This window comes from Zosterops lateralis, assembly GCF_965231275.1.
Source record: "Zosterops lateralis genome assembly, chromosome: 31".
Taxonomy (NCBI): Eukaryota; Metazoa; Chordata; class Aves; order Passeriformes; family Zosteropidae; genus Zosterops; species Zosterops lateralis.
The window spans coordinates 5,645,678-5,665,873 of NC_139791.1; the positions used below are offsets into that span (position 1 = coordinate 5,645,678).

The 20,196-nt window shown below is 51.8% G+C and overlaps 3 protein-coding genes across 3 annotated transcripts in view; 2 read left to right on the forward strand and 1 right to left on the reverse strand.

Moving 5' to 3' along the window:
* LOC310920762 (olfactory receptor 14J1-like) overlaps window positions 1-20,196 on the reverse strand; it is a gene marked incomplete at its 3' end in the record, with an annotated part of 1,005,486 nt that overhangs the window by 802,306 nt on the left and 182,984 nt on the right. The gene's annotated exons all lie outside the window — the stretch shown is intronic.
* The window catches only part of LOC310920778 (olfactory receptor 14J1-like), a gene marked incomplete at its 3' end in the record, with an annotated part of 303,434 nt that overhangs the window by 240,702 nt on the left and 42,536 nt on the right, over window positions 1-20,196 (forward strand). The window lies entirely within an intron of this gene.
* LOC310920775 (olfactory receptor 14J1-like) lies at window positions 14,662-15,594 on the forward strand (the record flags this gene model as incomplete). Its single annotated transcript, XM_083880830.1, has 1 exon — window positions 14,662-15,594. The coding sequence occupies one exon, from the start codon at window positions 14,662-14,664 to the stop codon at window positions 15,592-15,594; it is 933 nt and encodes a 310-aa protein (XP_083736956.1).

Consider the following 20,196-nt stretch of genomic DNA (forward strand, 5'->3'; position numbering starts at 1 on the left):
GCTCTTTCTTCAATGTCTAGTGTCGTTTTTAGGTGGCTGTTCCTTGGCCCCCACTTTTGAGTAAAACCAATATCCTTATTTCACATAACTTCTGTTTTGTCAGCCTTGCAGAGCTGAGCTGGCAGCCTGCTTGCACTTTGAATGACTTCTGTTTTCTGGGGTTACATCCTTTATCTGTTTCTCCAGGGCTCCGCTGTTCTGTTCCATTACCTGACAGTCGTTGGTAGGGAGACAGAAATCATGACTCACGTCCTCTTCATCATTAGAAAAACAGATTTATTGTTCAAAACATTCTTATATAGAAGGTTCAAAACTCCCAGATCTAGACACTGATTGATCTGAGTCTTAGCCCTGCTCAGCTCCTTGACCAGTGATATCTCTGCTCTCTGGACTGACCATGACTGGCTCAGGTCTCTGCATGAGCTCTCTAATTCACCAAGGGAACTTCTAGAACAAGCCAGGCCAGCTGAACTGGACTTGCCATGACCTGATTAATTTTGTCTTAGCTAAAGACTAGCTGTGATAAATCAACCTTTTTGGTTAAAATTTAAAAAATGCAAAAGTGCTATTTGTAATCTTTCTTGCAGGTGCTTTTCAGGTTATACAACAAAGAAAGTATGAATTTAATTTGAATGAGGCTTTTACTCTAATTTGATAAACTTAGTTCCCCTAGCCAGAGATGTGCCCATGTACCATTGGAGCTGCAGCATTCACATCTAGGAGCTGTTAGGCAAAATTCACTCATATCAGGGTCACAGGTGAATTGCTTAGAAGTTAGAAGTAACAACACTAGAAAAGAGTAAATGATTCAACTTAAAACCATTTCAATTAACACACACATCTTTCAGCCTTTGATGTGTCCCAAATGTTTGAGTCTTGGAGTTCAGGTACGGTGGTGGGTAAATTGTTTTATTATTGACAATCTTCTGCTTCTGACAAACTGTTGGCTTGCTAGATTATGTTATGAATTGATTTAAAAACATGAGAAAAACATGAGAACCCGAGAACTCCAAAGACTCTTGAGGAGGGTGTACATCCACACCTCTACAACCCTTTTCTTGTTTTAGCAACTATAATAGGAACAAAAGATGTAATTTTGAACAAAATTAGTAAGGTGAAAGTTGTCACTGCTTATATGCTTTGCTATTCCTCAGGGTCTGCTATTGCTGAAGGACCTCCTTTTCACAAGGAGGACTTGAAGAGCCTCTTCCAAATGAGGTTTTTCATGTTTATCTCAGAGGAAAAAGAGTTCAGCTTCTGTAAAGCCAAATCAGTTAGTCCAAGTGACTTGCTCTCATTTTGAGCACAGAAACACCTGGGTTTGATACTTTTCCTGCCAGGAAGGGCCATAGCCTGCCCAGAAGTAAGACCTAGATGAGGAGGGCTTGATGGAACACTTCTGCCACCAGTCAAAGCCACAGCTTGGCCAGAGCTGAGCCTTAGACTGGGTGGGTGCTGCATGACTGAGGGATGTGACTTCAAAGAGGGGAAGCAAAAGGAATCCAAGCTGGGAGCGTTAAGTCAAAAGATGGGCAAAAAATGGTCAGAGTCTAAGTTGAAAATAAAGTTTATTGAAGTTTAAGCTGCAGTCAGGGTAAAAAGGAATTGAAGTTATTGAAGCCATTGAAATCAGGCATTATTCTCGCTGTACAGTGTTATGTTCTTGCTACAGATCAAAACAGGCCACAGCCCTAAACAGTCACAAGATTTTTCTCACAAACTACAGCTAGTCTATTGTTAGCAATTTTTGGCAGCTTTTACAAAATTCCATAGTTTTAAAGACCTTGACAGTTACATATGCAACTCAATTCCTAGCTCTTATCTGTGCTCTCTTTACACCACGGCCTGTACCCAACCAAGGCTAAGATATCTCAATTCACAAGCTCCACTGTGCTCCCCCTTCATCTCTTATCTGTTCTTCTCCAGGTGTTAATGACAGAGTGCCCAGGATTCACCTTGTCAGTCAGCTCTGGCTGAGGCTGCTGCTCAGGCTCAGCACATCAGCAGGCAGGAGCAGGGCTGAGCCTGGCCGTGCTGGACATGCTGCACATCCCCGAGGAGGAGAGGCAGAGCCCGGGACAGGTCTGCAGCTGTGACAGGTGAGCCGGGCTGGGGGGACAGGGTGACACCCAGGGGACAGCCCAGCATGGCTGGGGACAGCCTGGCAGCCACTGGAAAGCCTGACAGACACGGGGACATTGTGATACTTACGGGGACAGTCTGGCATCTGTTGGGAGTGCCTGAAACTCATGGGGACATTCTGGCATCCCTGGGGGACACCCTCCCAGCTGCCTCTTGTCCCTGGGAGCTCCAAGCCACTGCCGGTGGCTGTGGGAGGGGTCCCACAGTGTGGGGACGAGGGTCCCGGCAGTGTCACCCCGGCGGTGTCCCCAGAGAAGCTCCAGCACTTGTGTGACAGCCCCGACATCGCCGACATTAGCACCGAGCAGGCGGCGAGCCGGGAGGGCGGCCCCGTGGAGAAGCGGCTCGTCCCCCTCCCCAAGGCGGACAAGCGGGTGCTGGGGAGCCGGGGGGGTTTGGGGAGCCCCCGGGGGCTCGGGGGGACGTGGGGCTGCCGCCCCGCCTGGCGCAGGAGGGGGAGTTGCCCGGGCTGCGGGAGGCTCGTTCCTTGGGGCCTCTCCTCGATGGCCACTCCCGGCTGGGGGCGGGTGCCCAGCGCTCCCTCTGCAGGGAGGTGGCCCCTGCCCGGCTCCGGGGGGACGTGGCAAAGCAGTGCCACGGGCCCCTCGGGGCCTGCCGGCAGCCCCTGAGCAGCCCCGAGCCGGCGGTGCCGGGGGAAGGGAGGTGACAGAATCCCCCCGGGAGGGCCGGGTCCCCATCCCGCCCCCTGGGCACCCCGGGAGCTGCGGGGCTTGGGGACACCGTGGTGAGGGATGGGCACAGGGGTGGGCACGGGGGGTCCTGGGGTGTCCCCGAGGGGGACCAGGGCCATCCCTGCCCTTGGCAGCGCCGAGTTGGCTGTGACCGAGCTGGAGGCGGCCGGGGGTGCCCCGGGGCTGTCCCTGCTGTGCCACAGCCCCCGGGCCTTGGACACTTCCCTGCTGAGCGTCTGCGTCCAGGTGAGACCCCCAGGGCAGCGCCGGGGGTTTGGGGGGCAGCGCCGGGGGTTTGGGGGGCCGGGAGCGCGCAGGGCCCCGTCCCCGGGAGGGAAACACAGCCCTGGCCCCCGCGGGGACGGTGACACGGGCACGGGCACAGCCCTGGGGCTGCTGCGGGCACCCGCGGGGCAGGAGGGGTTTGGGGGCTCCCGGGGGTCCCCGCCCCGCTGAGCCCGGCGGTGGCTCCACAGCCACGCTCCGGCCGGGATTCCAAGCGATGCCGGCTCCGCCGGGACCAGGACGGACACTTGTGGCTGTCGGGGCTGGCGCCGAGGTTCTGCAGCCTGCGAGAGCTGCTGGGCACCTCCGGGCACTGGAGGCTGCAGGCACAGGGGCCCAAATGCTCCTGGAGGCTGCCAGCTTGCCCTGCCCCAGAGGTGACACTGGGGGACATTGCAGAGAGGGGCTGTGAGGTCACAGAGTGGCAGTGATGTCACAGGGGGGGCTGTGTGATGTCCCAGGGGGGCTGTGTCACAGAGGCACCTCTGTGGCTGTGTGTGATGGAGGCACAGAGCAGCTGTGATGTCAGAAAGGGACTGTGGGACATCACAGAATGGGTTCAGTGAGGTCACAGAGTGGGCTATGACATCGCAGAGTGAAGTAGGACAACATAGAGTGTGTTATATGAGGTCATTGATCAGCTATGGTGTAATAGATGAGTCTGCGTGACATCACAGAGCAGGCTTTGACATCAAAGGGCAGCTGTGTGACATCACAAAGGGACCTTTTGACATCACAGGGTAAGTTGTGACATTACAGAGCCAGCTGTGGCATCACTCTTACATCATATAGGGTGACAGAGTGACATCACATATCTGGGTTTAATGTCACAGAGTGGGCTGTAACATCAAAGTGCAGCTGTGTGACACCAAAAAGCCGGCTTTGACAACAGCTGTGACTCTCAGAGTGGACTGTGACATCACAAAGCAGTCTGTGACATCACGGGGGCTGTGACATCACAGAGCAGAATGTGACATCATAGGGGAAGCTGTTACATCACAGAAGGGCTGTTTGAGGTCATTGGGTTGGTCACTCTGCCCCAGCCCCACTCACATTTCCCCCCAGAGAAGTCTCCCCTGCTGCTCATGCCCAGCAGGGTCCCCTGTCCCCCTGGGTCCCCCCTGCCCCCAGCACTGCAGCCTCCCCCAAGGATGTTCCACAAATCAACCCCCAGATCCTGACACGGGGACAAGGGGCTGGGCTGTGTGACCAGGACATCAAGGACAGGGATTATCCAGGTCACTGTGGCCTGGGTTGGCTTCCCCAGTGCAGGAAAGATGTCTGGCAGCTGCAGCAGGGTTAGGGAAGGGCTCCAAGGTGGGGCTGGAGCCCTTGGGCTGTGAGGAGAGGCTGAGGGAGCTGGGCTTGTCCAGCCCTGAGCAGGGAAGGCTGAGGGGCTCCTGATCCCAGCCTGGCAGTGCCAGCCAGGAGGTGATGGAGAACACAGAGCCAGGCTCTTCACAGAGTCAGACTGGTTTCAGCATTTCCTCACCACCAAAATCAGCCTGACCCCCTTCTCCATCCACCACTGACAGCTTTTGCAGATCAGGAATTGTTCAGGCTGTTTTATCCCTGTTGGGAAAGATGGAACAGGAAGGACTTATGGATATGGTTGTATGGTGAGAAATACTGCAGATGTAAAACCTGTGAGTGAAATAGAAATGAAAGCCAGTTTCGAGATGAGAGCATGGCAGGCAGGAAAACAGTGATTAGCTGAAGATGGGTTAAAAGACAGGAAAACAAAGGACTCAGGAATGTTGCCTTTCCACTCTCCAAAGGCATCATGTAGACAACAGATAAGAAATGTGTCTTTTAGAGTTTAGAATATAAAATGACATGGTAATGTAGTAGTTCTTATAGGCTGCATGCAAAGTTTGTAGGTTTTGTATCTTGCACAGGTTGGTCACTGTAAATTAGAATATTCATCCCAAAAAGAGATATAATGTATTGTAACAAGGTGATCGCTCTCTTACCCTCTTGGCTCTCCTCTTCGCTTGCAGTCTTTCGCCCTTCCCCTCTCTTCTTTCTTGCCTCACTTGCTCCTGCTTTCTCCCCACACTTTTCCCCTGCTCCTACTGAAAAAAAAGAAATTTAGAAAACTGAAACCTTTAATGGTCATATAATAAGTGTATTAATATCTTAAATGTTTATTTTGTAAAAAAGCCACCTCTGTGCTCCTCCTAGAGATGGGAGGGGGGAGGCAGTGAAGGGGAGTTGCCTGGTCGCTTAGAAACCACCCGCAGGACCCTCCCCCAGACCCCAAAAGTGGGCTGCCTGCCGCCCTGAAAGAGGGGGAGTCTGCACCCCCCAGACCTTGGACCACCTTAAAAACAAACCTCAAAAGCGAAAAGCCGGTTCCCTTCAAAGAAGCTCGGCAGCCGCGGTTCCCCCCCCCACCCCCGCTGACGCCGGAGCAGCCAGCACTGCCACCGCCGAAGCAGGGGAAGAGAGGACCGGCCGCTCCCCCCAAGCCCAGCACGGGCGACCCCCGCCCGCAGCCAGCCGCCGCTGCTAGATGGCGCGTCCACAAGCCCACGGTGCCACATCCCCGGGGCGCCCAGACTGCCGCCCCGCTCCAAGAAAAGGGAACCCACGCCCGCCACATTCCACCTCCACCTCACAAGCCCAGGCCGACCCCGCATGCAAATCAAAAGTCCGAAGTGCATCTTGGGACTCTTTTAACACCAGAAACCCCTTATAAAAATAAAACTAAGTAAAATTAAAACAGACAGGAACCAATGCTAGGCCGTGTAGACCCTAAAGTATCGGGGAAACTGATTTTTCCAGTTTCTGTGACTGGCTGTGACTTAAGAGTGCCAAACCAGAAGTGAGACCCCCGAAGAAAACAAAAGCAATTTAGAACTTTAGGATTACTCCCAGCGAGGGGCGGGTTCTCCAGCTCTGTTGAACTCCCTGCAGCAGAGCTGTTCAACACCCTCCTCCTCCACGACACACGGGCTGCCAAAAACCCCTCGAGCAACCATCATAAGAGCTGGTTAATAAAGGCATTTTAAAGAGATTAATATTATCTCTGCCCATTTATTCATAACACTACCCTGTTTCTACCCCTTAGGTCTCTTCTATCTCTCTCTCTCCCCATTCTCTCTTTAGGGCTTTGCTTCAGCCAAGGCTGGTGGCTGGAACAGGCCCTCTTTACCCACGACCCTTGTAATAATAAAGCCACGTGTTTATAGAACATCTCAGGTCTTCAAAGTTCCTTGTCCCTGCCATCCACAGAAAATTTCTACATATCCTCACTTCACACAGAAGATCCTGATTTGAGAACTGAACTGTGTTTAAATCTACCACAGAATCATCTTTGTCTAAAATTGGTTTTGTACAGAAACCCCTTGTGAATGGTGGACATGTCAGATATTGCTGGGATGTATGACATTCCTAAAGGGAAGAGTTTCAGTGTCTCTTAAATTGTATCATGTTTACTTTTTTTTTTTTTTCCTTACAATGAAGAGACATTTTCTGTGCCTCTCAGTTCCCAACACCAAATGACACAAACCTGATGAGTTGTGGTTCCCACTTGCACCTCCCTCCATACCCAGAGCAGAGCTGCCTTGTCCCAGAAAGTCCCTGGCAATGCAGGGATGAAGGGAACAGGACAGGCTGTGGGGATCAGGGGCAGGGCACACCAGGGATTTGGGGTGGTTGTGAGCCCAGGGCAGGAGCCGGCCCTTGGCCTTGCTGAACCTCATCCAATTGTCCTGGACCCATGGCTGCAGCCTGTCCAGATCCCTCTGCAGAGCTTCCTGCCCTCCAGCACAGCCACACTCCCACCCAGCCTGGGCTCACTGGGAACTGACTGAGGGGGCCCTCGATGTCCTTGTCCAGATCATCCATCAAGAGATTTAACTGACCTGGCCCCAGTCCTGAGCCCTGGGGACACCCCTGGATGTGACTCCATTCCCCAGCACTCCTTGGGCCTGGCCATCTAGACAGAGTTGGACCCAGGCAACAGATGCTGCAGAGGGTGCTGGATTCAGTTCCTGTGAGCCCAGAATATTTGGATTAGTGCAGCTGTAGCTCTGCACAAGGGAGCTCTTCATCCACTTTCTCTCCTTTCCTCCCTGTGGGCTTGGAGAGAGCTCCTTACTTCAGTGTGTGACTTGTGTGTGCAAAGAGCAAATGTGGACAAACTTGGGGCAGGGAGGGTTTGCAGTATCTTGGGATCTGTGCTGGGCACAGAATGTATCTACCATTGGTCTGAGACTGTCTGATGTGGAAAGTGGATCTAATATACAGCAGAGGAATGACTTTTGCTTGTTATGGAGCTGTGTCCTCCCTTGGTTTTGTTTGCTAACAATAAATGAATATCCCTGTGTGTCTCAGGCAGCTCCTTCTGCAAGGAAAGCAGATGGGAGTTGGTGCCAAGGAGCTGAAAGCTGCAGGTGCAGCCTGGAGTGGAGGAAGCTGAGATTTGCACAAGGCTGCTCTGAGTGCCAGGGGCTGGATGAGGGAAATGGTGGAGTGGGGGGAGGGACAAAGTGTGATTGATTGTCAGTCATGAAGGGTCTTGATTTTCAGACCTATTCAGACTGCACTAGGAGGTGCTCAGGATAATGTAAACTGGGAATTGAAGATATATATCTATAAACAGGAAAAGAAAATGAAACCGGACAAAACAATTCTTAATACATTTGTTTCAATATAGTATATTCACTTTGAATATACTTCTGAAATTTGTCTAATAAACCACAGAAGAATTGAAGACTGGAGTTATTCCCAGAGGCTTCTCTTGTTTGGGTGTTTTGAACAATTGTTAATGAGCCTTTGTCAATGAATTTCTCATCTGAAGAGCTCAAGAAAGAAGAGGCATCTGGAAAAGGAAAATTCATCAGCAACCTGCAAGTGGCTGAGGATCCATCCTGATCAGAGCAGCAATGAACAGAAATGGGCAGAGCTTTGTGGCTGCCCCAGCTCTGGGATGGGCCCTGGGCCTGGAGCAGGAACAGCTCCTGAGGGCCACAAGGGCACAAGGGGCTGTTGTGCTGGCCTGGGCAGATGGGATGGCAGCAGGAACTGCAGAGCTCTCAGGATCTCCTGCAGAGGAGAGCAGGGCACCCAGGGAGCCTCCTTTTCCTTTGGCCGGGCAGGTTCCCCCATGGCTGGGGCTGAGCTCTGTGTGAGCTGCAGCTGCTGCTGTGCCCTTGAGAGGGGCTGAGGCCGTGGGGCCCCTGCCCAGAGCAGCCTGGGCTGAGCAGAGCTGTGGGGCCAGAGCCAGCTGGGCTGTGCTGGGGAGAGGCCCTTGGTGCTGCACAGAGCTCAGGGCAGCTGGCAGAGCTGGCAGGGAGCTGGGCTGGGCTGAGAGAGCCTGGCACAGAAACCATCCGTGTCCATCTCAGCCTGTGTGACTGTGCAGGAGGCAAGAAAAGCCCCCCAGGGTCCACAAGTTCTCTGTGTTAGAGCTGAGCTTGTGACTCCTTGAGCCTTCCGAAGTGCTGGGGCTGCACCTCCAGCTCCAGAGGAGATGGGACAGGTGGGAGCAGAGACAAAGAATTCCTGCTGGATTCTTTATTGTGTTTGCTTCTACAGGTGACCTGGATCCATAAGTAGAGGAGGTGTTTTCTGTCAGGTAACACTGGCAAAGTGATAAGAATGATATTATTTAGCTGAAAATAGTATTTCATGTATAATACACAATGAGGAAAAAACCACCTATGATCAGAAGGGCATCTGAGTTTTCAGAAGATGAGAGACTCATTGATGTTGCAGTAGTTAAACCTGTTCAAATCCTTTCCTCAGGGCTTCCTTGACATGAGAGGTGCCCACCAGAGGCCAAGGCCAGCCAGAGCTCTCTGTGCTGGCAGCTTTCGTCTGGCAGAACCCTTGCATATAGGGAATTTTTCAGGGGGACTATCAATCTTCACTGTGGGCACCTCGAAAGACTGATAAGTTTTTTCAATAGGAAGGAAAGCAATAGGAAAGAAAGCCCTGAGTCCCAGTGCTCCTGGGGCTGATGAGAAGCAGCCCTCAGCATTCCAAAATCAGCTGGACATGTCAGGTGGCCCCTGGGAAGCCAAACCAGCCAGATCTGTTCCATGTTCCCTTGGTTCCATGAGGCCCCAGAGTGTCACAATGTTCTCCTTGCTTCTGAGGTGTCACAATGGCCCCTTTGCTTCCATGAGGCCCAGCAGGGTCACAATGGCCCTTTGGTTCTGTGGGGCCCTGCAGTGTCACCATGGTCTCCATGATTCCAGGGGGCCTTGCAATGCCACAATGGTCTCCATGGATCCACGGTGCCCTGCAGGATCACAGTGGCCCTTTGGTTCCACAAGGCCCTGGAATGCAACAATGGCCTCTTGGTTCCACAAGGCCCTGCTGCTTCACACTGGCCCCTTGGGACCATGCAGCCCAGCAGTGCCACAGTGATCCCCTTGGTTCCATGAATTCCCACAGTGTAACAATGTCTCCTTGGATCCATGAGGCCCTGAAGTGTAACCATGGTCTCCATGATTCCACATTGTCCTGCAGTGTCACAATGTTCCTTGGTTCTGTTGAGCTCCTCAGGATCACAATGGCCCCTTGGTTCCTTGAGCCCCAGCTGTGTCACACTGGCCTTTTGCTTCCATGGGGCCCCACAGTGTCACAGTTGTCCCCTCTTGCTTCCATGAGGCCTTGCAGTGTCACAGGGTCTCCTTGGTCCTGTAGTATCGCAATGGCCCCTTGGTTCCATGGGGACACAATGTCAGAAGAGTCTCCTCGGTTCCACAAGGTCCTGCAGAGGGTCTTGGTTCAACGAGGCCTCAAAGTGTCATAAGGGCTCCAGGATTCCATGAGGCCCCACAGTGTCACAATGGACCTTTGGTTTCATGGGGTCCTGCGCTATTACATGAATCCTTAGTTCCATGGGGCCCTGCAGTGTCACAATGGACTCCTTGGTTCAATGGTGCCACACAGAGCCACAATTGTCCCTTGGTTCCAATAAGCCCACAGTGTAACTATGGACCCCTTGGTTCCACAAGGCTCATAAGTGCCACAATGGCCCTTTGGTTTCCCAGGGTCTCAAGGTGTACAGGTGGCTTCCAGGGTTTCATAAGCCCCTGCTGTGTCACAAGGGACCTGTGGTTCCACAATGCCCCAGAATGTCACAATGGTCTCCTTGGCTCCACGGTGTCAGAATGGAGCCTTCATCCCATGGAAACCCACAGTGTCACTGTAGCCCCCTTGATTCCATGAGGCTCTGCCATGCTCTCATGGCCCCTTGGTTCCAGTGGGTCCCAAAGTGTCAGAATTGTCTCCACTGTTCCATGAGGCCCCACAATGTCACTGTGGTCCCCTTGGTTCCACAGGGCCCCACAGTGTAACAATGGACTCTTGGTTCCAGGAGGTTCCTCAGTCACAGTGGCCCCTTGGTTCCAACAGGCCACGTTGTGTCACAGTGGACTTGTGGTTCTGTGAGCTTTCATACTGCCAACAACAATCTCAGTTCCACAGTGTCATCATGGACCCTTTGTTCCATGAGGTCACAGAGTGTTACATGGTCACCTCGGTTCTCTGAGGTGCTGCAGTGTCACAATGGCCTCCTTGGTTCCACAAGGCCTCACAGTGTCTCCAAGGTCTCTTTGCATCTGCAGTGTCACAATGGACCTTCCATTCCATGCAGCCCCAGTGTGTCACAATGGCCCCTTGGTTCCATTAGTTTCTATACTATTAACAATGGTTTAATGCTCAAACATGTCTTTGCTGTGTCACACTGGCCCCTGGGCTCCATGAGTTTCCAGAGTGTCACAATGGTCTCCTTGGGTCTGCAGTATCACAATGGACCATTGGATCCATGTGTGAAAGCAGAGAACCCCTTAAAAATAATGGGAAGCTGGACAGATCCAGCCAATATTGTTAATGCTATGTTCTCTGTTTATTCTGTCTAAAATGGCACGTTATATACACTTCTATATAGTGTACAATTACAAATACATTCTCGGTGGTATATGGCATAAGGAAAAATTCAAACAGACATTGTTAATTTCATGCTGCAGGTGGCTAGAGTGTTCACACTACCAACTATACCTATTAATATCTAGAAAAACCACTGTCCCTTGCTGATATCTTAACTCCATTTCTAACTGTGCCACAGGCTTCACAGGCCTGATTTTTGTGGCCCAGGCTGGGATAACTCAAACCTCAATCTAAATATAAATCATGCCCTCATTCTTTGAAAAATTCTGCTACATGTGTGGCCTGCTGTGTCAAAAAGGATTTTGGTTCCATGCACTTCCACGATGTCACAGTAGACTCCTTGGTTCTGTGAGGCCTCACTGTGACCAAATATACAAAATATCAGAGTAAGAGTCCTTAACACTAATCTGGTGTTTAAGAGGGCATCACTTATTCGGGCTTAGGTCCAACATGTGGTAAGTCATAACCTTACATGGTCATGAGATTTTAAATAAGTGTTACTTCTGTACAGTTTCGACATGTGCATTACCGTTTAGCCATTTCCATAAAACCCAGCCCAAGTTCCCAGATTCACTCCCTGTTTTTTCTATCAATGCAATCTTGAACCAGATGTCTTCTACTTGTCTTACACCCATCTTTGCAGGGAAAGTACACCTTACATGCCTTGTTCCTGTGATAAAAATTCACAGGCACAGTAAAATTGAATTAAACCTCCTGCTTCCAAGCCCAAGGCTGTGTGTGGCCAGACAGAGGCAGGCAGGAGGCAAAGCTGTCAGCAAAGGAAGGGCCCAGCCAGGTGGGGCAGCCGGGGGATGACGACAGCCTGCAGGGACAGAGGGCAGGGCATGGACACCGTAGGACAGCCTGGGCTGCACAGGGCACAGGGATGGGCAGCAGCTGCAAGGCCCTGACACAGCCAACTCCTGCAGCACTTGGGCCATGGCTGCTGGGCCTGGGCCTGAGCCATGAGCACGAGACAAGTGACCCTTGCAGCCCTGAGGCCTCATTGCCTCCTTGGCCCTGCTCAGCAGCCTGGCAGGGGCCGCCCCATGGTGCTGCCCTTGGCATTGCACATCCCCACATCCCAGTGGCCTGGGAAGAGCCCTGAGCACTGAGGGAGGGACAGGATGTGCCTTGGCAGGGGCTGGGGCTCAGGCCTTGGCCCTTGGCATTCCTGAAACCCATCCAGGTTTGCTCAGCATCAGAGACACCTTTGCCTTGTTTATCCCCACCTGTCATCACTGCCTGCAGTGTTCTGCTCTAGCTGGGACCTGGGGACACATTCTTAGTTGTGTCCCTCAGTGGGACCCATTAAAACTTCAAGAAAGTTTGGAGTTTCTATGTGACTTTGGATTCTTGAGAGGTTTATTTAACCCACTCTCAGGGACTCAGCACTAAACCCCCAAGAGGCTCATTAAAGTCCTTGTGCTGTGTCTGTGCTGTTGAGCTGGGCCAGGCTCCCGGCACAGATGTAGGTCCCGGCAGCCAAGAAGAGCTTTAAAAAGACATTTCTCCTGAAGAGCAGATCCTCCCGAAGACCAGTGGGGTTGAGAACACTGCCTGCAGGCACCTGTGAGGAATGAAGCAGAAATGAAACTGGAAGGACAATTCTGGAAGATTATTCACGGATAAATGTTCACAACTTTGAAAATTCTGAGCTTCTTCGTAGATAAATCTTCACCACTTCTGACACAGTCAGTCTCTGGATGCAGGGATCTCCTAAAGCTGACCCAGGACAGGACTGACAGTACTGTAAGGATGGCTCTGCTGCCCTTTCTGCTTTGGGGGAGGATGTGCTCCAGAGCGCGGCTGCTCTGGCCACCGTCAGAGGGACAGGGCAGGATGGCTCCTGCCGCCAGGGACGGCTGCAGGGGCTGAGGCTGGGGCTGCAGCCAGGGCTGCCCAGGGCTGTGGTGCAGAGCAGGTGCTGCAGCCCTGAGGGCTCCTGGCCAGGCCAGGGCATCTGCCACCTGCCAGGGGCAGCTCTCAGCCTGCCTGGGAGCTCCCCATGGATGGTGGAGGGGAGCTGTGGGTGCAAGGAGTGACTCCTGCCTGGGCAGGTCTGGCTGCTGTGGAGAGGGTGCTGTGTGGGCCAGGGCTGCTGAGAGCTCCAGGTCATGCCCAGGTCACTTCTCGGGGGCTTTTCATGAGCACATTCAGGTAAGGAGTTTCCTGCTCAAGTCTTTCCTTTGCTGAATCTGTGCTCCCACTTGTCCCTGGCTCATCTTGGCAAGGGAAACTCAGCTGTGCAGGGTAGAGCAGGATTGAGGGTCTCATAGTTCTGAGGATTCCTGGGAACTCCAGCAATGTCGCCACCTCCCCAGCCCCCTGATCCATCCAGCGTCACCTTTCCATGGTGCCCAGGCCTGGGGGAGCTGTTCTTTCATCCCTTCAGCCCCAAGCAGCTGCAGGGCAGAGCTGGCCCAGGGGCTGGGCTGGGCTCTGGCAGCACTGGCAGGGAAGGAGCCCGGGCCCACAGGAGCAGCTCAGGCTGGGACAGCTTCAGCAGCAGAGCCGTGGGCACGGAGGGAGGGAGGCAGTGCTGAGGGAAGCCCTGCTGCAGGGGACATGTGGCACCTGCCAGCCCTGCCCTGCAGGGCACACACTGCCCTGAGCAGCACAGCTCCTGTGTCCCCTCCCAGCCAGCACAGCCCTCAGCCCGAGGGCTCGGGGCCCTCAGTCCCCTCCTAGGCCGGTAGAGCAGCCCCAGAGATGAAGGGCATCTCTCCTGCCATGTGCCCATTCCCTGCTGACCAGGGCCTCAGGGCCACTGTCCTGCCCTGCTGCTGCCTGGGAGGGGCTGTGCAGGGCTGGGCAGGGAAAGGCTTTTCCTTAGGGCCCAGATCTCTCTCTCCTTGCCTTGCCCTGCTGCGCCTGGCATTGCTGAGGGGCTCTCTGGGAATGGCAGTTCCAGCTGCAGGCTCAGGCCCAGCCCTTGGGCTCCTCCTGTGCAGGCTGAGCACAGCAATGGGGTGTCCCAGCTCCCTCTGCCCTGGGGAGCTCTGGGCAGGGCAGGCTGGGAATGAGTTGACTCTGCCTGACTTTGGGAAAGGCTGGAGTCATTTTGTGTGCCTGGGATCCCTCTGCTCTCAGCAGTGTCTCCTGGCTTTCCAGGGTAACACGGGAGTGGAGCTGAGAAAGGTCCAAGTCCAGGGCAGCTGGAAACAGGTCACAGGGACAGAGCAGCTCTTCTCAGTCTGCACTCAGGCTCAGAAAATCCTCCTGCCTCACTGGACTCTATTCTCCCCAGGCACAGCAGAACCTCTCATTCTGCCTCCTGCAATCCCCATCCCTTGGCCCTGGCAGATCCCGTGCCTTAGGAGGAGGCTCTTTATCCAAGTTCAAAAACCAGGACTGGCCCCTGCCCTCACTGTTCCCCTGCACTGACTGGGGCTCAGGGATCACTCCCAGGTGTCCTGCAGGTCAAGATCTGGCTCCTCACTGAACATTGGCCAGCAGCAATCAGGGCTCCAGCAACCAAAGTGAAGGAAGTCCTCTTAGACATAGACAAGGGGAAGGTGTTACTTGCAGGGAATGGTCTGTGAGAAAGGGGTTTGTCTCTGCTATGAGAAAGTTTCCCGCAAATGTCACTGCCTTTCCTCCTTCTGCAGCTTGGGATGTCCAGAGACAGCAAATGTCCAACAGCAGCTCCATCAGCCACTTCCTCCTGCTGCCATTGGCAGACACACAGCAGCTGCAGCTCCTGCACTTCTGCCTCTTCCTGGGCACCTCCCTGGCTGCCCTCCTGGGCAACGGCCTCGTCATCAGCGCCGTGACCTGCGGCCACCACCTGCACAGCCCCATGTTTTTCTTCCTGCTCCACCTGGACCTCACCGACCTGGGCTCCATCCTCACCACTGTCCCCAAAGCCATGCACAATTCCCTCTGGGACACCACGACCATCTCCTACTCAGGATGTGCTGCACAGGTGTTTTTCTTTCTCTTCTTTATGGGAGCAGAGCTTTGTCTCTTGACCATCATGTGCTATGACCGCTACGTGTCCATCTGCAAACCCCTGCACTACGGGACCCTCCTGGGCAGCAGAGCTTGTGCCCACATGGCAACAGCTGCCTGGGCCAGTGCCTTTCTCAATGCTCTGCTGCTGACAGCCAATACATTTTCCCTGCCCCTGTGCCAGGGCAATGCCCTGGGCCAGTTCTTCTGTGAAATCCCACACATCCTCAAGCTCTCCTGCTCACACTCCAAACTCAGGGAATTTGGGATTATTGTGGTTACTGCGAGTTTATCCTTGTGTTGTTTTGTGTTCATTGTTTTCTCCTATGTGCAGATCTTCAGGGCTGTGCTGAGGATCCCCTCTGAGCAGGGACGCCACAAAGCCTTTTCCACCTGCCTCCCTCACCTGGCCGTGGTCTCCCTGTTTGTCATCACTGGCACATTTGCCTACCTGAAGCCCCCCTCCATCTCCTCCCCATCCCTGGATCTGGCCCTGTCAGTTCTGTACTCAGTGGTGCCTCCAGCCCTGAACCCCCTGATCTACAGCCTGAGGAACCAGGAGCTCAAGGCTGCAGTGTGGACACTGATCACTGGACGATTTCAAAAACATTAAATTGTTTGCCAATTTCTGCTTGTAATAAAAATCATCTTTGATTTCTCTTGTTTGGTTGGTTGTCTAGGCTTTTTTCCTGTGTTTTAGTTTTGCCCAAAAAGTGAGGCCATTATTTGTGCCCTTTCTTGTTTCATTTCTCTCCACATTTTCTGTGGCCCCAGACTGTGTAAATGAGAATCTGTGCTCTCAGTAACTTTAAATGAATGAAAGGATCTCCCAGCAATGTTTTCACTTGGGTTCCCTCTTCTGTTTCCCTTCTCTGCAGCTGCAGCAGCAATGTCTGTGTGCAGAGCTGGGGGCAGATCAGGGCTGGCACAGCAGCTGTGCCCAGCACCAGCAGCCCTTGGTGTTGCCAGTGCTGCTCCCGTGGCCCTGCCCCGCTGCCCTCCTGGCCCTGGTGTTGCTGTAGGGCCTGAGGGCTCTCGGGGCCAGGCACAGGGCTGGGGGTGGCAGTGCCGGGGCTGCAGCATGGACAGGCAATGGGCAGTGCTGGGGCAGCACTGACGCCTCAGGGCAGGGCCTGGGGGCTCCAGGCTCCTTGCCCAGGCTCTCTCCAGAACACGCCCAGGCCAATGCTCAGCACAGAAAAGCCCCATGAGCAGCCCCAGGGTGGCCGTGGGCAGGCTGGGGACAAACAGCATGGCTGGGGCTGTGCAAGGGCCCTGAGGGAGATGGGAAGGAGCAGCAGAGCAGGGGCTGATCCATCCCCATTTCACTGGACACCCCAGGGCAGCGTCCCAGAGCGTCCTCATGCACTTGCCAACAACATCCCCTCTCTGTAGCCCTGGCCTCTCCCCCAGCTCACACAGGTGCAGGATCCTTGCAGGCACAGACAGGGCAGCACTGGCTCAGGAGCCCCTGTTTGCACTGCCCAGAGCAGGCCTGAGCACCCCCATGGTGTTGGTGTGGGGAGCTGAACCTGAGGGAGCACAAATGCCATCAGCCCCTGGGGCCAGGAAGGGCTGGGAGATGGGAGGGAAACTCCTCACTTTTGTCATGGCCTCTGAGGTCACACGGAAAGTTTGTTCCCATGAGCTGTGAGTTTCCTGTCCCACTGCAGACGTTGTTGCTCAGAGCCAGGGCTGCCTGGCAGCTACCTCCAAACTTCCCTGATAATTTCCTTTGCTTCACCTTTGCTTTTTTTCTTCTTTCCTGGTTCAGATTTATTCCTAGTGCCCATCCTTGTCCCCTCCCCTGCAAACAACCCATCCCTGTTTGCCCTTTCTTCTCTGACCCCACTCCTCATTTCAGTTCCTGAGCTGGCACCATGAGAACATCCTTTGGGGATCTGAATAATCCTCCAAGTGCTTCAGGAATTGTCTGCAGCATCCTGCAGTGCCTTGAGTTAAGAAATTAAAGAGTTAAGATTTTAGCTAAGGGATAGAAGCCATTTATATTGATTAGGATTTATTTTGGAAGAGTAGACATGAAGTGGAAATATCAATAATTATTAGATGCTTAAGCTAGAGCATAGGTAATATATTACTTGTTCATTTTAGCTGTGTTGGTACAAGGAAATATGATAGATGGACCACTTAGATAATGGAAAAAACCATGACTGCACCTGGACAAAAAAACTATTTGAACCAAGCAAGAGAGCTTGGACTATGCCCAAGAGGTCATGTAGCCTGCCCACAAGATGAAGGTACAAAGGTCACTGTGAGGAAGACATCTCTGACTTCATCCTTCAAGGCCACTGACCCATTTCAAAGACCACCAACCCAATTTGAAAGAAGAATTTCGCAAGTGTAAATGTCTTTGGGCTCATTTTAATATGAAGCAGGGATAGGCAGTGCTAGGATTATGCATATGTATAGGCATTTGAGTAATTGAGTCAACAGGTAAGACTTTTGTAAATAAATAGAGGGCTAGAGCTTTGTGATTGGTGTGCAGGTCTTTGGGAGGCTACTCCCATGCCATCCAACATTGAATAAAGCACACAACTTTCTAACTTTAACTAGTTAGAGAGTCTTTTGTGCATGATCTTACCAATTTTATGCAAATCAATTAGCAACCATGACAGGACTGGGTTGTGTTCAGCTGTGAGAGCAGTTTGGGTCATGGACCACTGGGGGGATATCTCTCCAGGGATATCCTATTTCCAGGGATCTCCCTGGAGAGAGGGTTCTGCTCTCCAGCTGTTCATCCAAGGACAGACAAGGGCTGCCAGAACTCCTGAAAAAACAGTAAGTTTAAAAATTGAAACTTGTGACCTGTAAGGTGTACCTGTGGCCAGGAGGCTGTTGGTAGGTCATGGGAGATGTCCCACACTCAGCTCAAGCCCATGTAGTCTGCTTGCAAGTTACAGTGGGATGGGTTTACAGCAGAAAGATTTGTCATGCCATAGAGGACTCGCTAGCAGTTCAGAGCAAATTGGCTAACAGTTTGGGGCAAATCCTTGTTTATGGTTGTTATTTTATGATCTCTTGTCATTTTAAATGTGTCCTGACTGTCAGAGGGACTGTGCAAGTACTTGTTGAGACCTACCCTGGGTACGAAGGACTCGAGGTGTTCTGACCCGCGGTTCTGTCTTCAGGCGACTGACACGGCCGGGAATGAATGAAGTGAGTGGGGTGAATGCCTAAAGCCCTGCATAGCACTGCATGCTGTGTGAATATTTTATTCCTTTGTAAAGAGGCACCTCTCCCCACTGTGACTGTGGTGTGTATGTACTCCTGGTCACAGCAGATGGTATTTGCTGTAACAGCTGGTGTTTGGGCTTAAACAGAACAAAACCCGAGAGGCAACAAGGACGGCATTTGCTGTGACACTCAGTGCTTGAGTTTAAACAGTTCCCTCCTTGTAGCATTGGAGAGGCTGTTCCAGTATAGTATTTTTGTAAGTTTTTTCCACGGGATTTGTGGAGTCGTGAATGCTTTTTAGACTTTGGTTTTGTGAAGTTAGGCAGCTTGTGTGAGAGTGGCTGTGGCTTTAAGAGTTGTGGTGTATCTTTGAGGTAATGCTGACTTCCTGTGTCAAAAGTTATAATTGCAGCAAACTAGTAACTTTTAGCAGGTTGTGTTGGTGTTTGTTGGTTTGGTCTGTTGAAAGTGGCAGTTGAAGCTCGAGCCTGAGCTGACAGGGTCTGGCTGTCTAAGCAGGCCCTTTTGAATGGTTTCAATTTGAACGAGATGAGTTTTTGAATGTGACAGGGGACTGGGTCTTGATGTGATGAGAGGACAGAAGGACAGAAAAGGTGTTTTGTGGAGGATTATACTCAAGCTGAACTAAAAATAATTTGGCTTTTGATTGGGAATCTCCCTTGATTGAGGGAGGACTTAGGAACTCGTGGTGGGGACGAGCAGGAGTAATTCCTTGTTTTGTATGTACCCTGACAATTTTCCTTTGGAAACTAGACTGGCATCCAGCTTGGGTTTTTCTTTGCTGTAAGGAGTGTGAGAGGAGGCGGTATTGTGTGTCCTACAGATGAAACCTGCCTGCCCCAGGTGCATTCCAAGGCTGCCGTGATATTATAACTGGGAAGCAGCAAATGCTGAGTGTGAAATAGTAAATGTAGTTTGTGGAAAGAGTTGTTTAGTTTCTGGGATTTGGGACATGGATGATTTTGAAGAAGATTAGGAAAAGACAAAGGAACAGTGTAAGTTTGGCAAAAGGGAGTAAAGTCCCTTTTTGTAGTGTCTTAGTTGTGATCTTTTGAATTTGAGACAGAGAGGTTGTGTTTGTGGATTGTTAGAGTTATAACAGGGGTGTCTTTTATATGGGAATTATTATGGTTGGTGATTTGTGTATGTTTAAACCTGGCCAGATGAGTAGAAGGGATCCCTTTAGCTCAGTAGTCTGGACTTGATCTCTGGGAATTCGTGAACTCGTCTAATTGTTGGTTAGACAGAGGAAACAAAAGAGTTTATTTAGGTGGATTATATGGAACCTCTGCTGGAAAGTAAGTAGCTTTGGACTGGGAGCAACATGTGGTAGAGAATTTAGAAATTTGTTTTTCTGCAGTCCCTGGTGCATCTAGAAGTTGGCATTGTGTGGGTACTACTACAGTGTAGGATTTGTGCAGGACACTACTATTGCTCTTCTGCAAATCAGCACAGAGAGTGTGCCCAGGGCCAGTGGGGACAGTGCTCTAATTGAGATGATTGTGAACTGAAAATTTTATAGTTGGTTTATGGGAGGTCACACTCAGTACCCGAGCAGTGGGTTGTGTGGGAAGAAAATTGGGAAAGGACGGTGAGAAAGTGTGAAGTGATGTTTGGGTGGAAGCAAGACAAGATGCAAAGAATGAGATAATAGGAATTGGTGTAGAGTGCTAGTTTTTGTTAAGGGCTTTTGAGTGGCAACTGGTTGCGAGGAAAGGCAGTAGTAGATTGTTTGAGTTATTGGAAAGAGAGTTTTTAATATTTTTGGGAACCCAGCAAAAATAATTGAGACTAAATGTGCTCAACTTTTATACCCAGACATTTTTCCAATTAAGGTAAAAGACCTGGGATAAAATAAAGAAACAATGGGAACTAATCAGAGCAAAGAGGTCCCTAAAACTAGTCCTTTAGGATGTATCCTGACACACTGGAAGGAACTGGTGGGTTACAGTGGTACAGAAAACAAAAAAACCCTCATTAAGTTTTGTTCACAATGGTG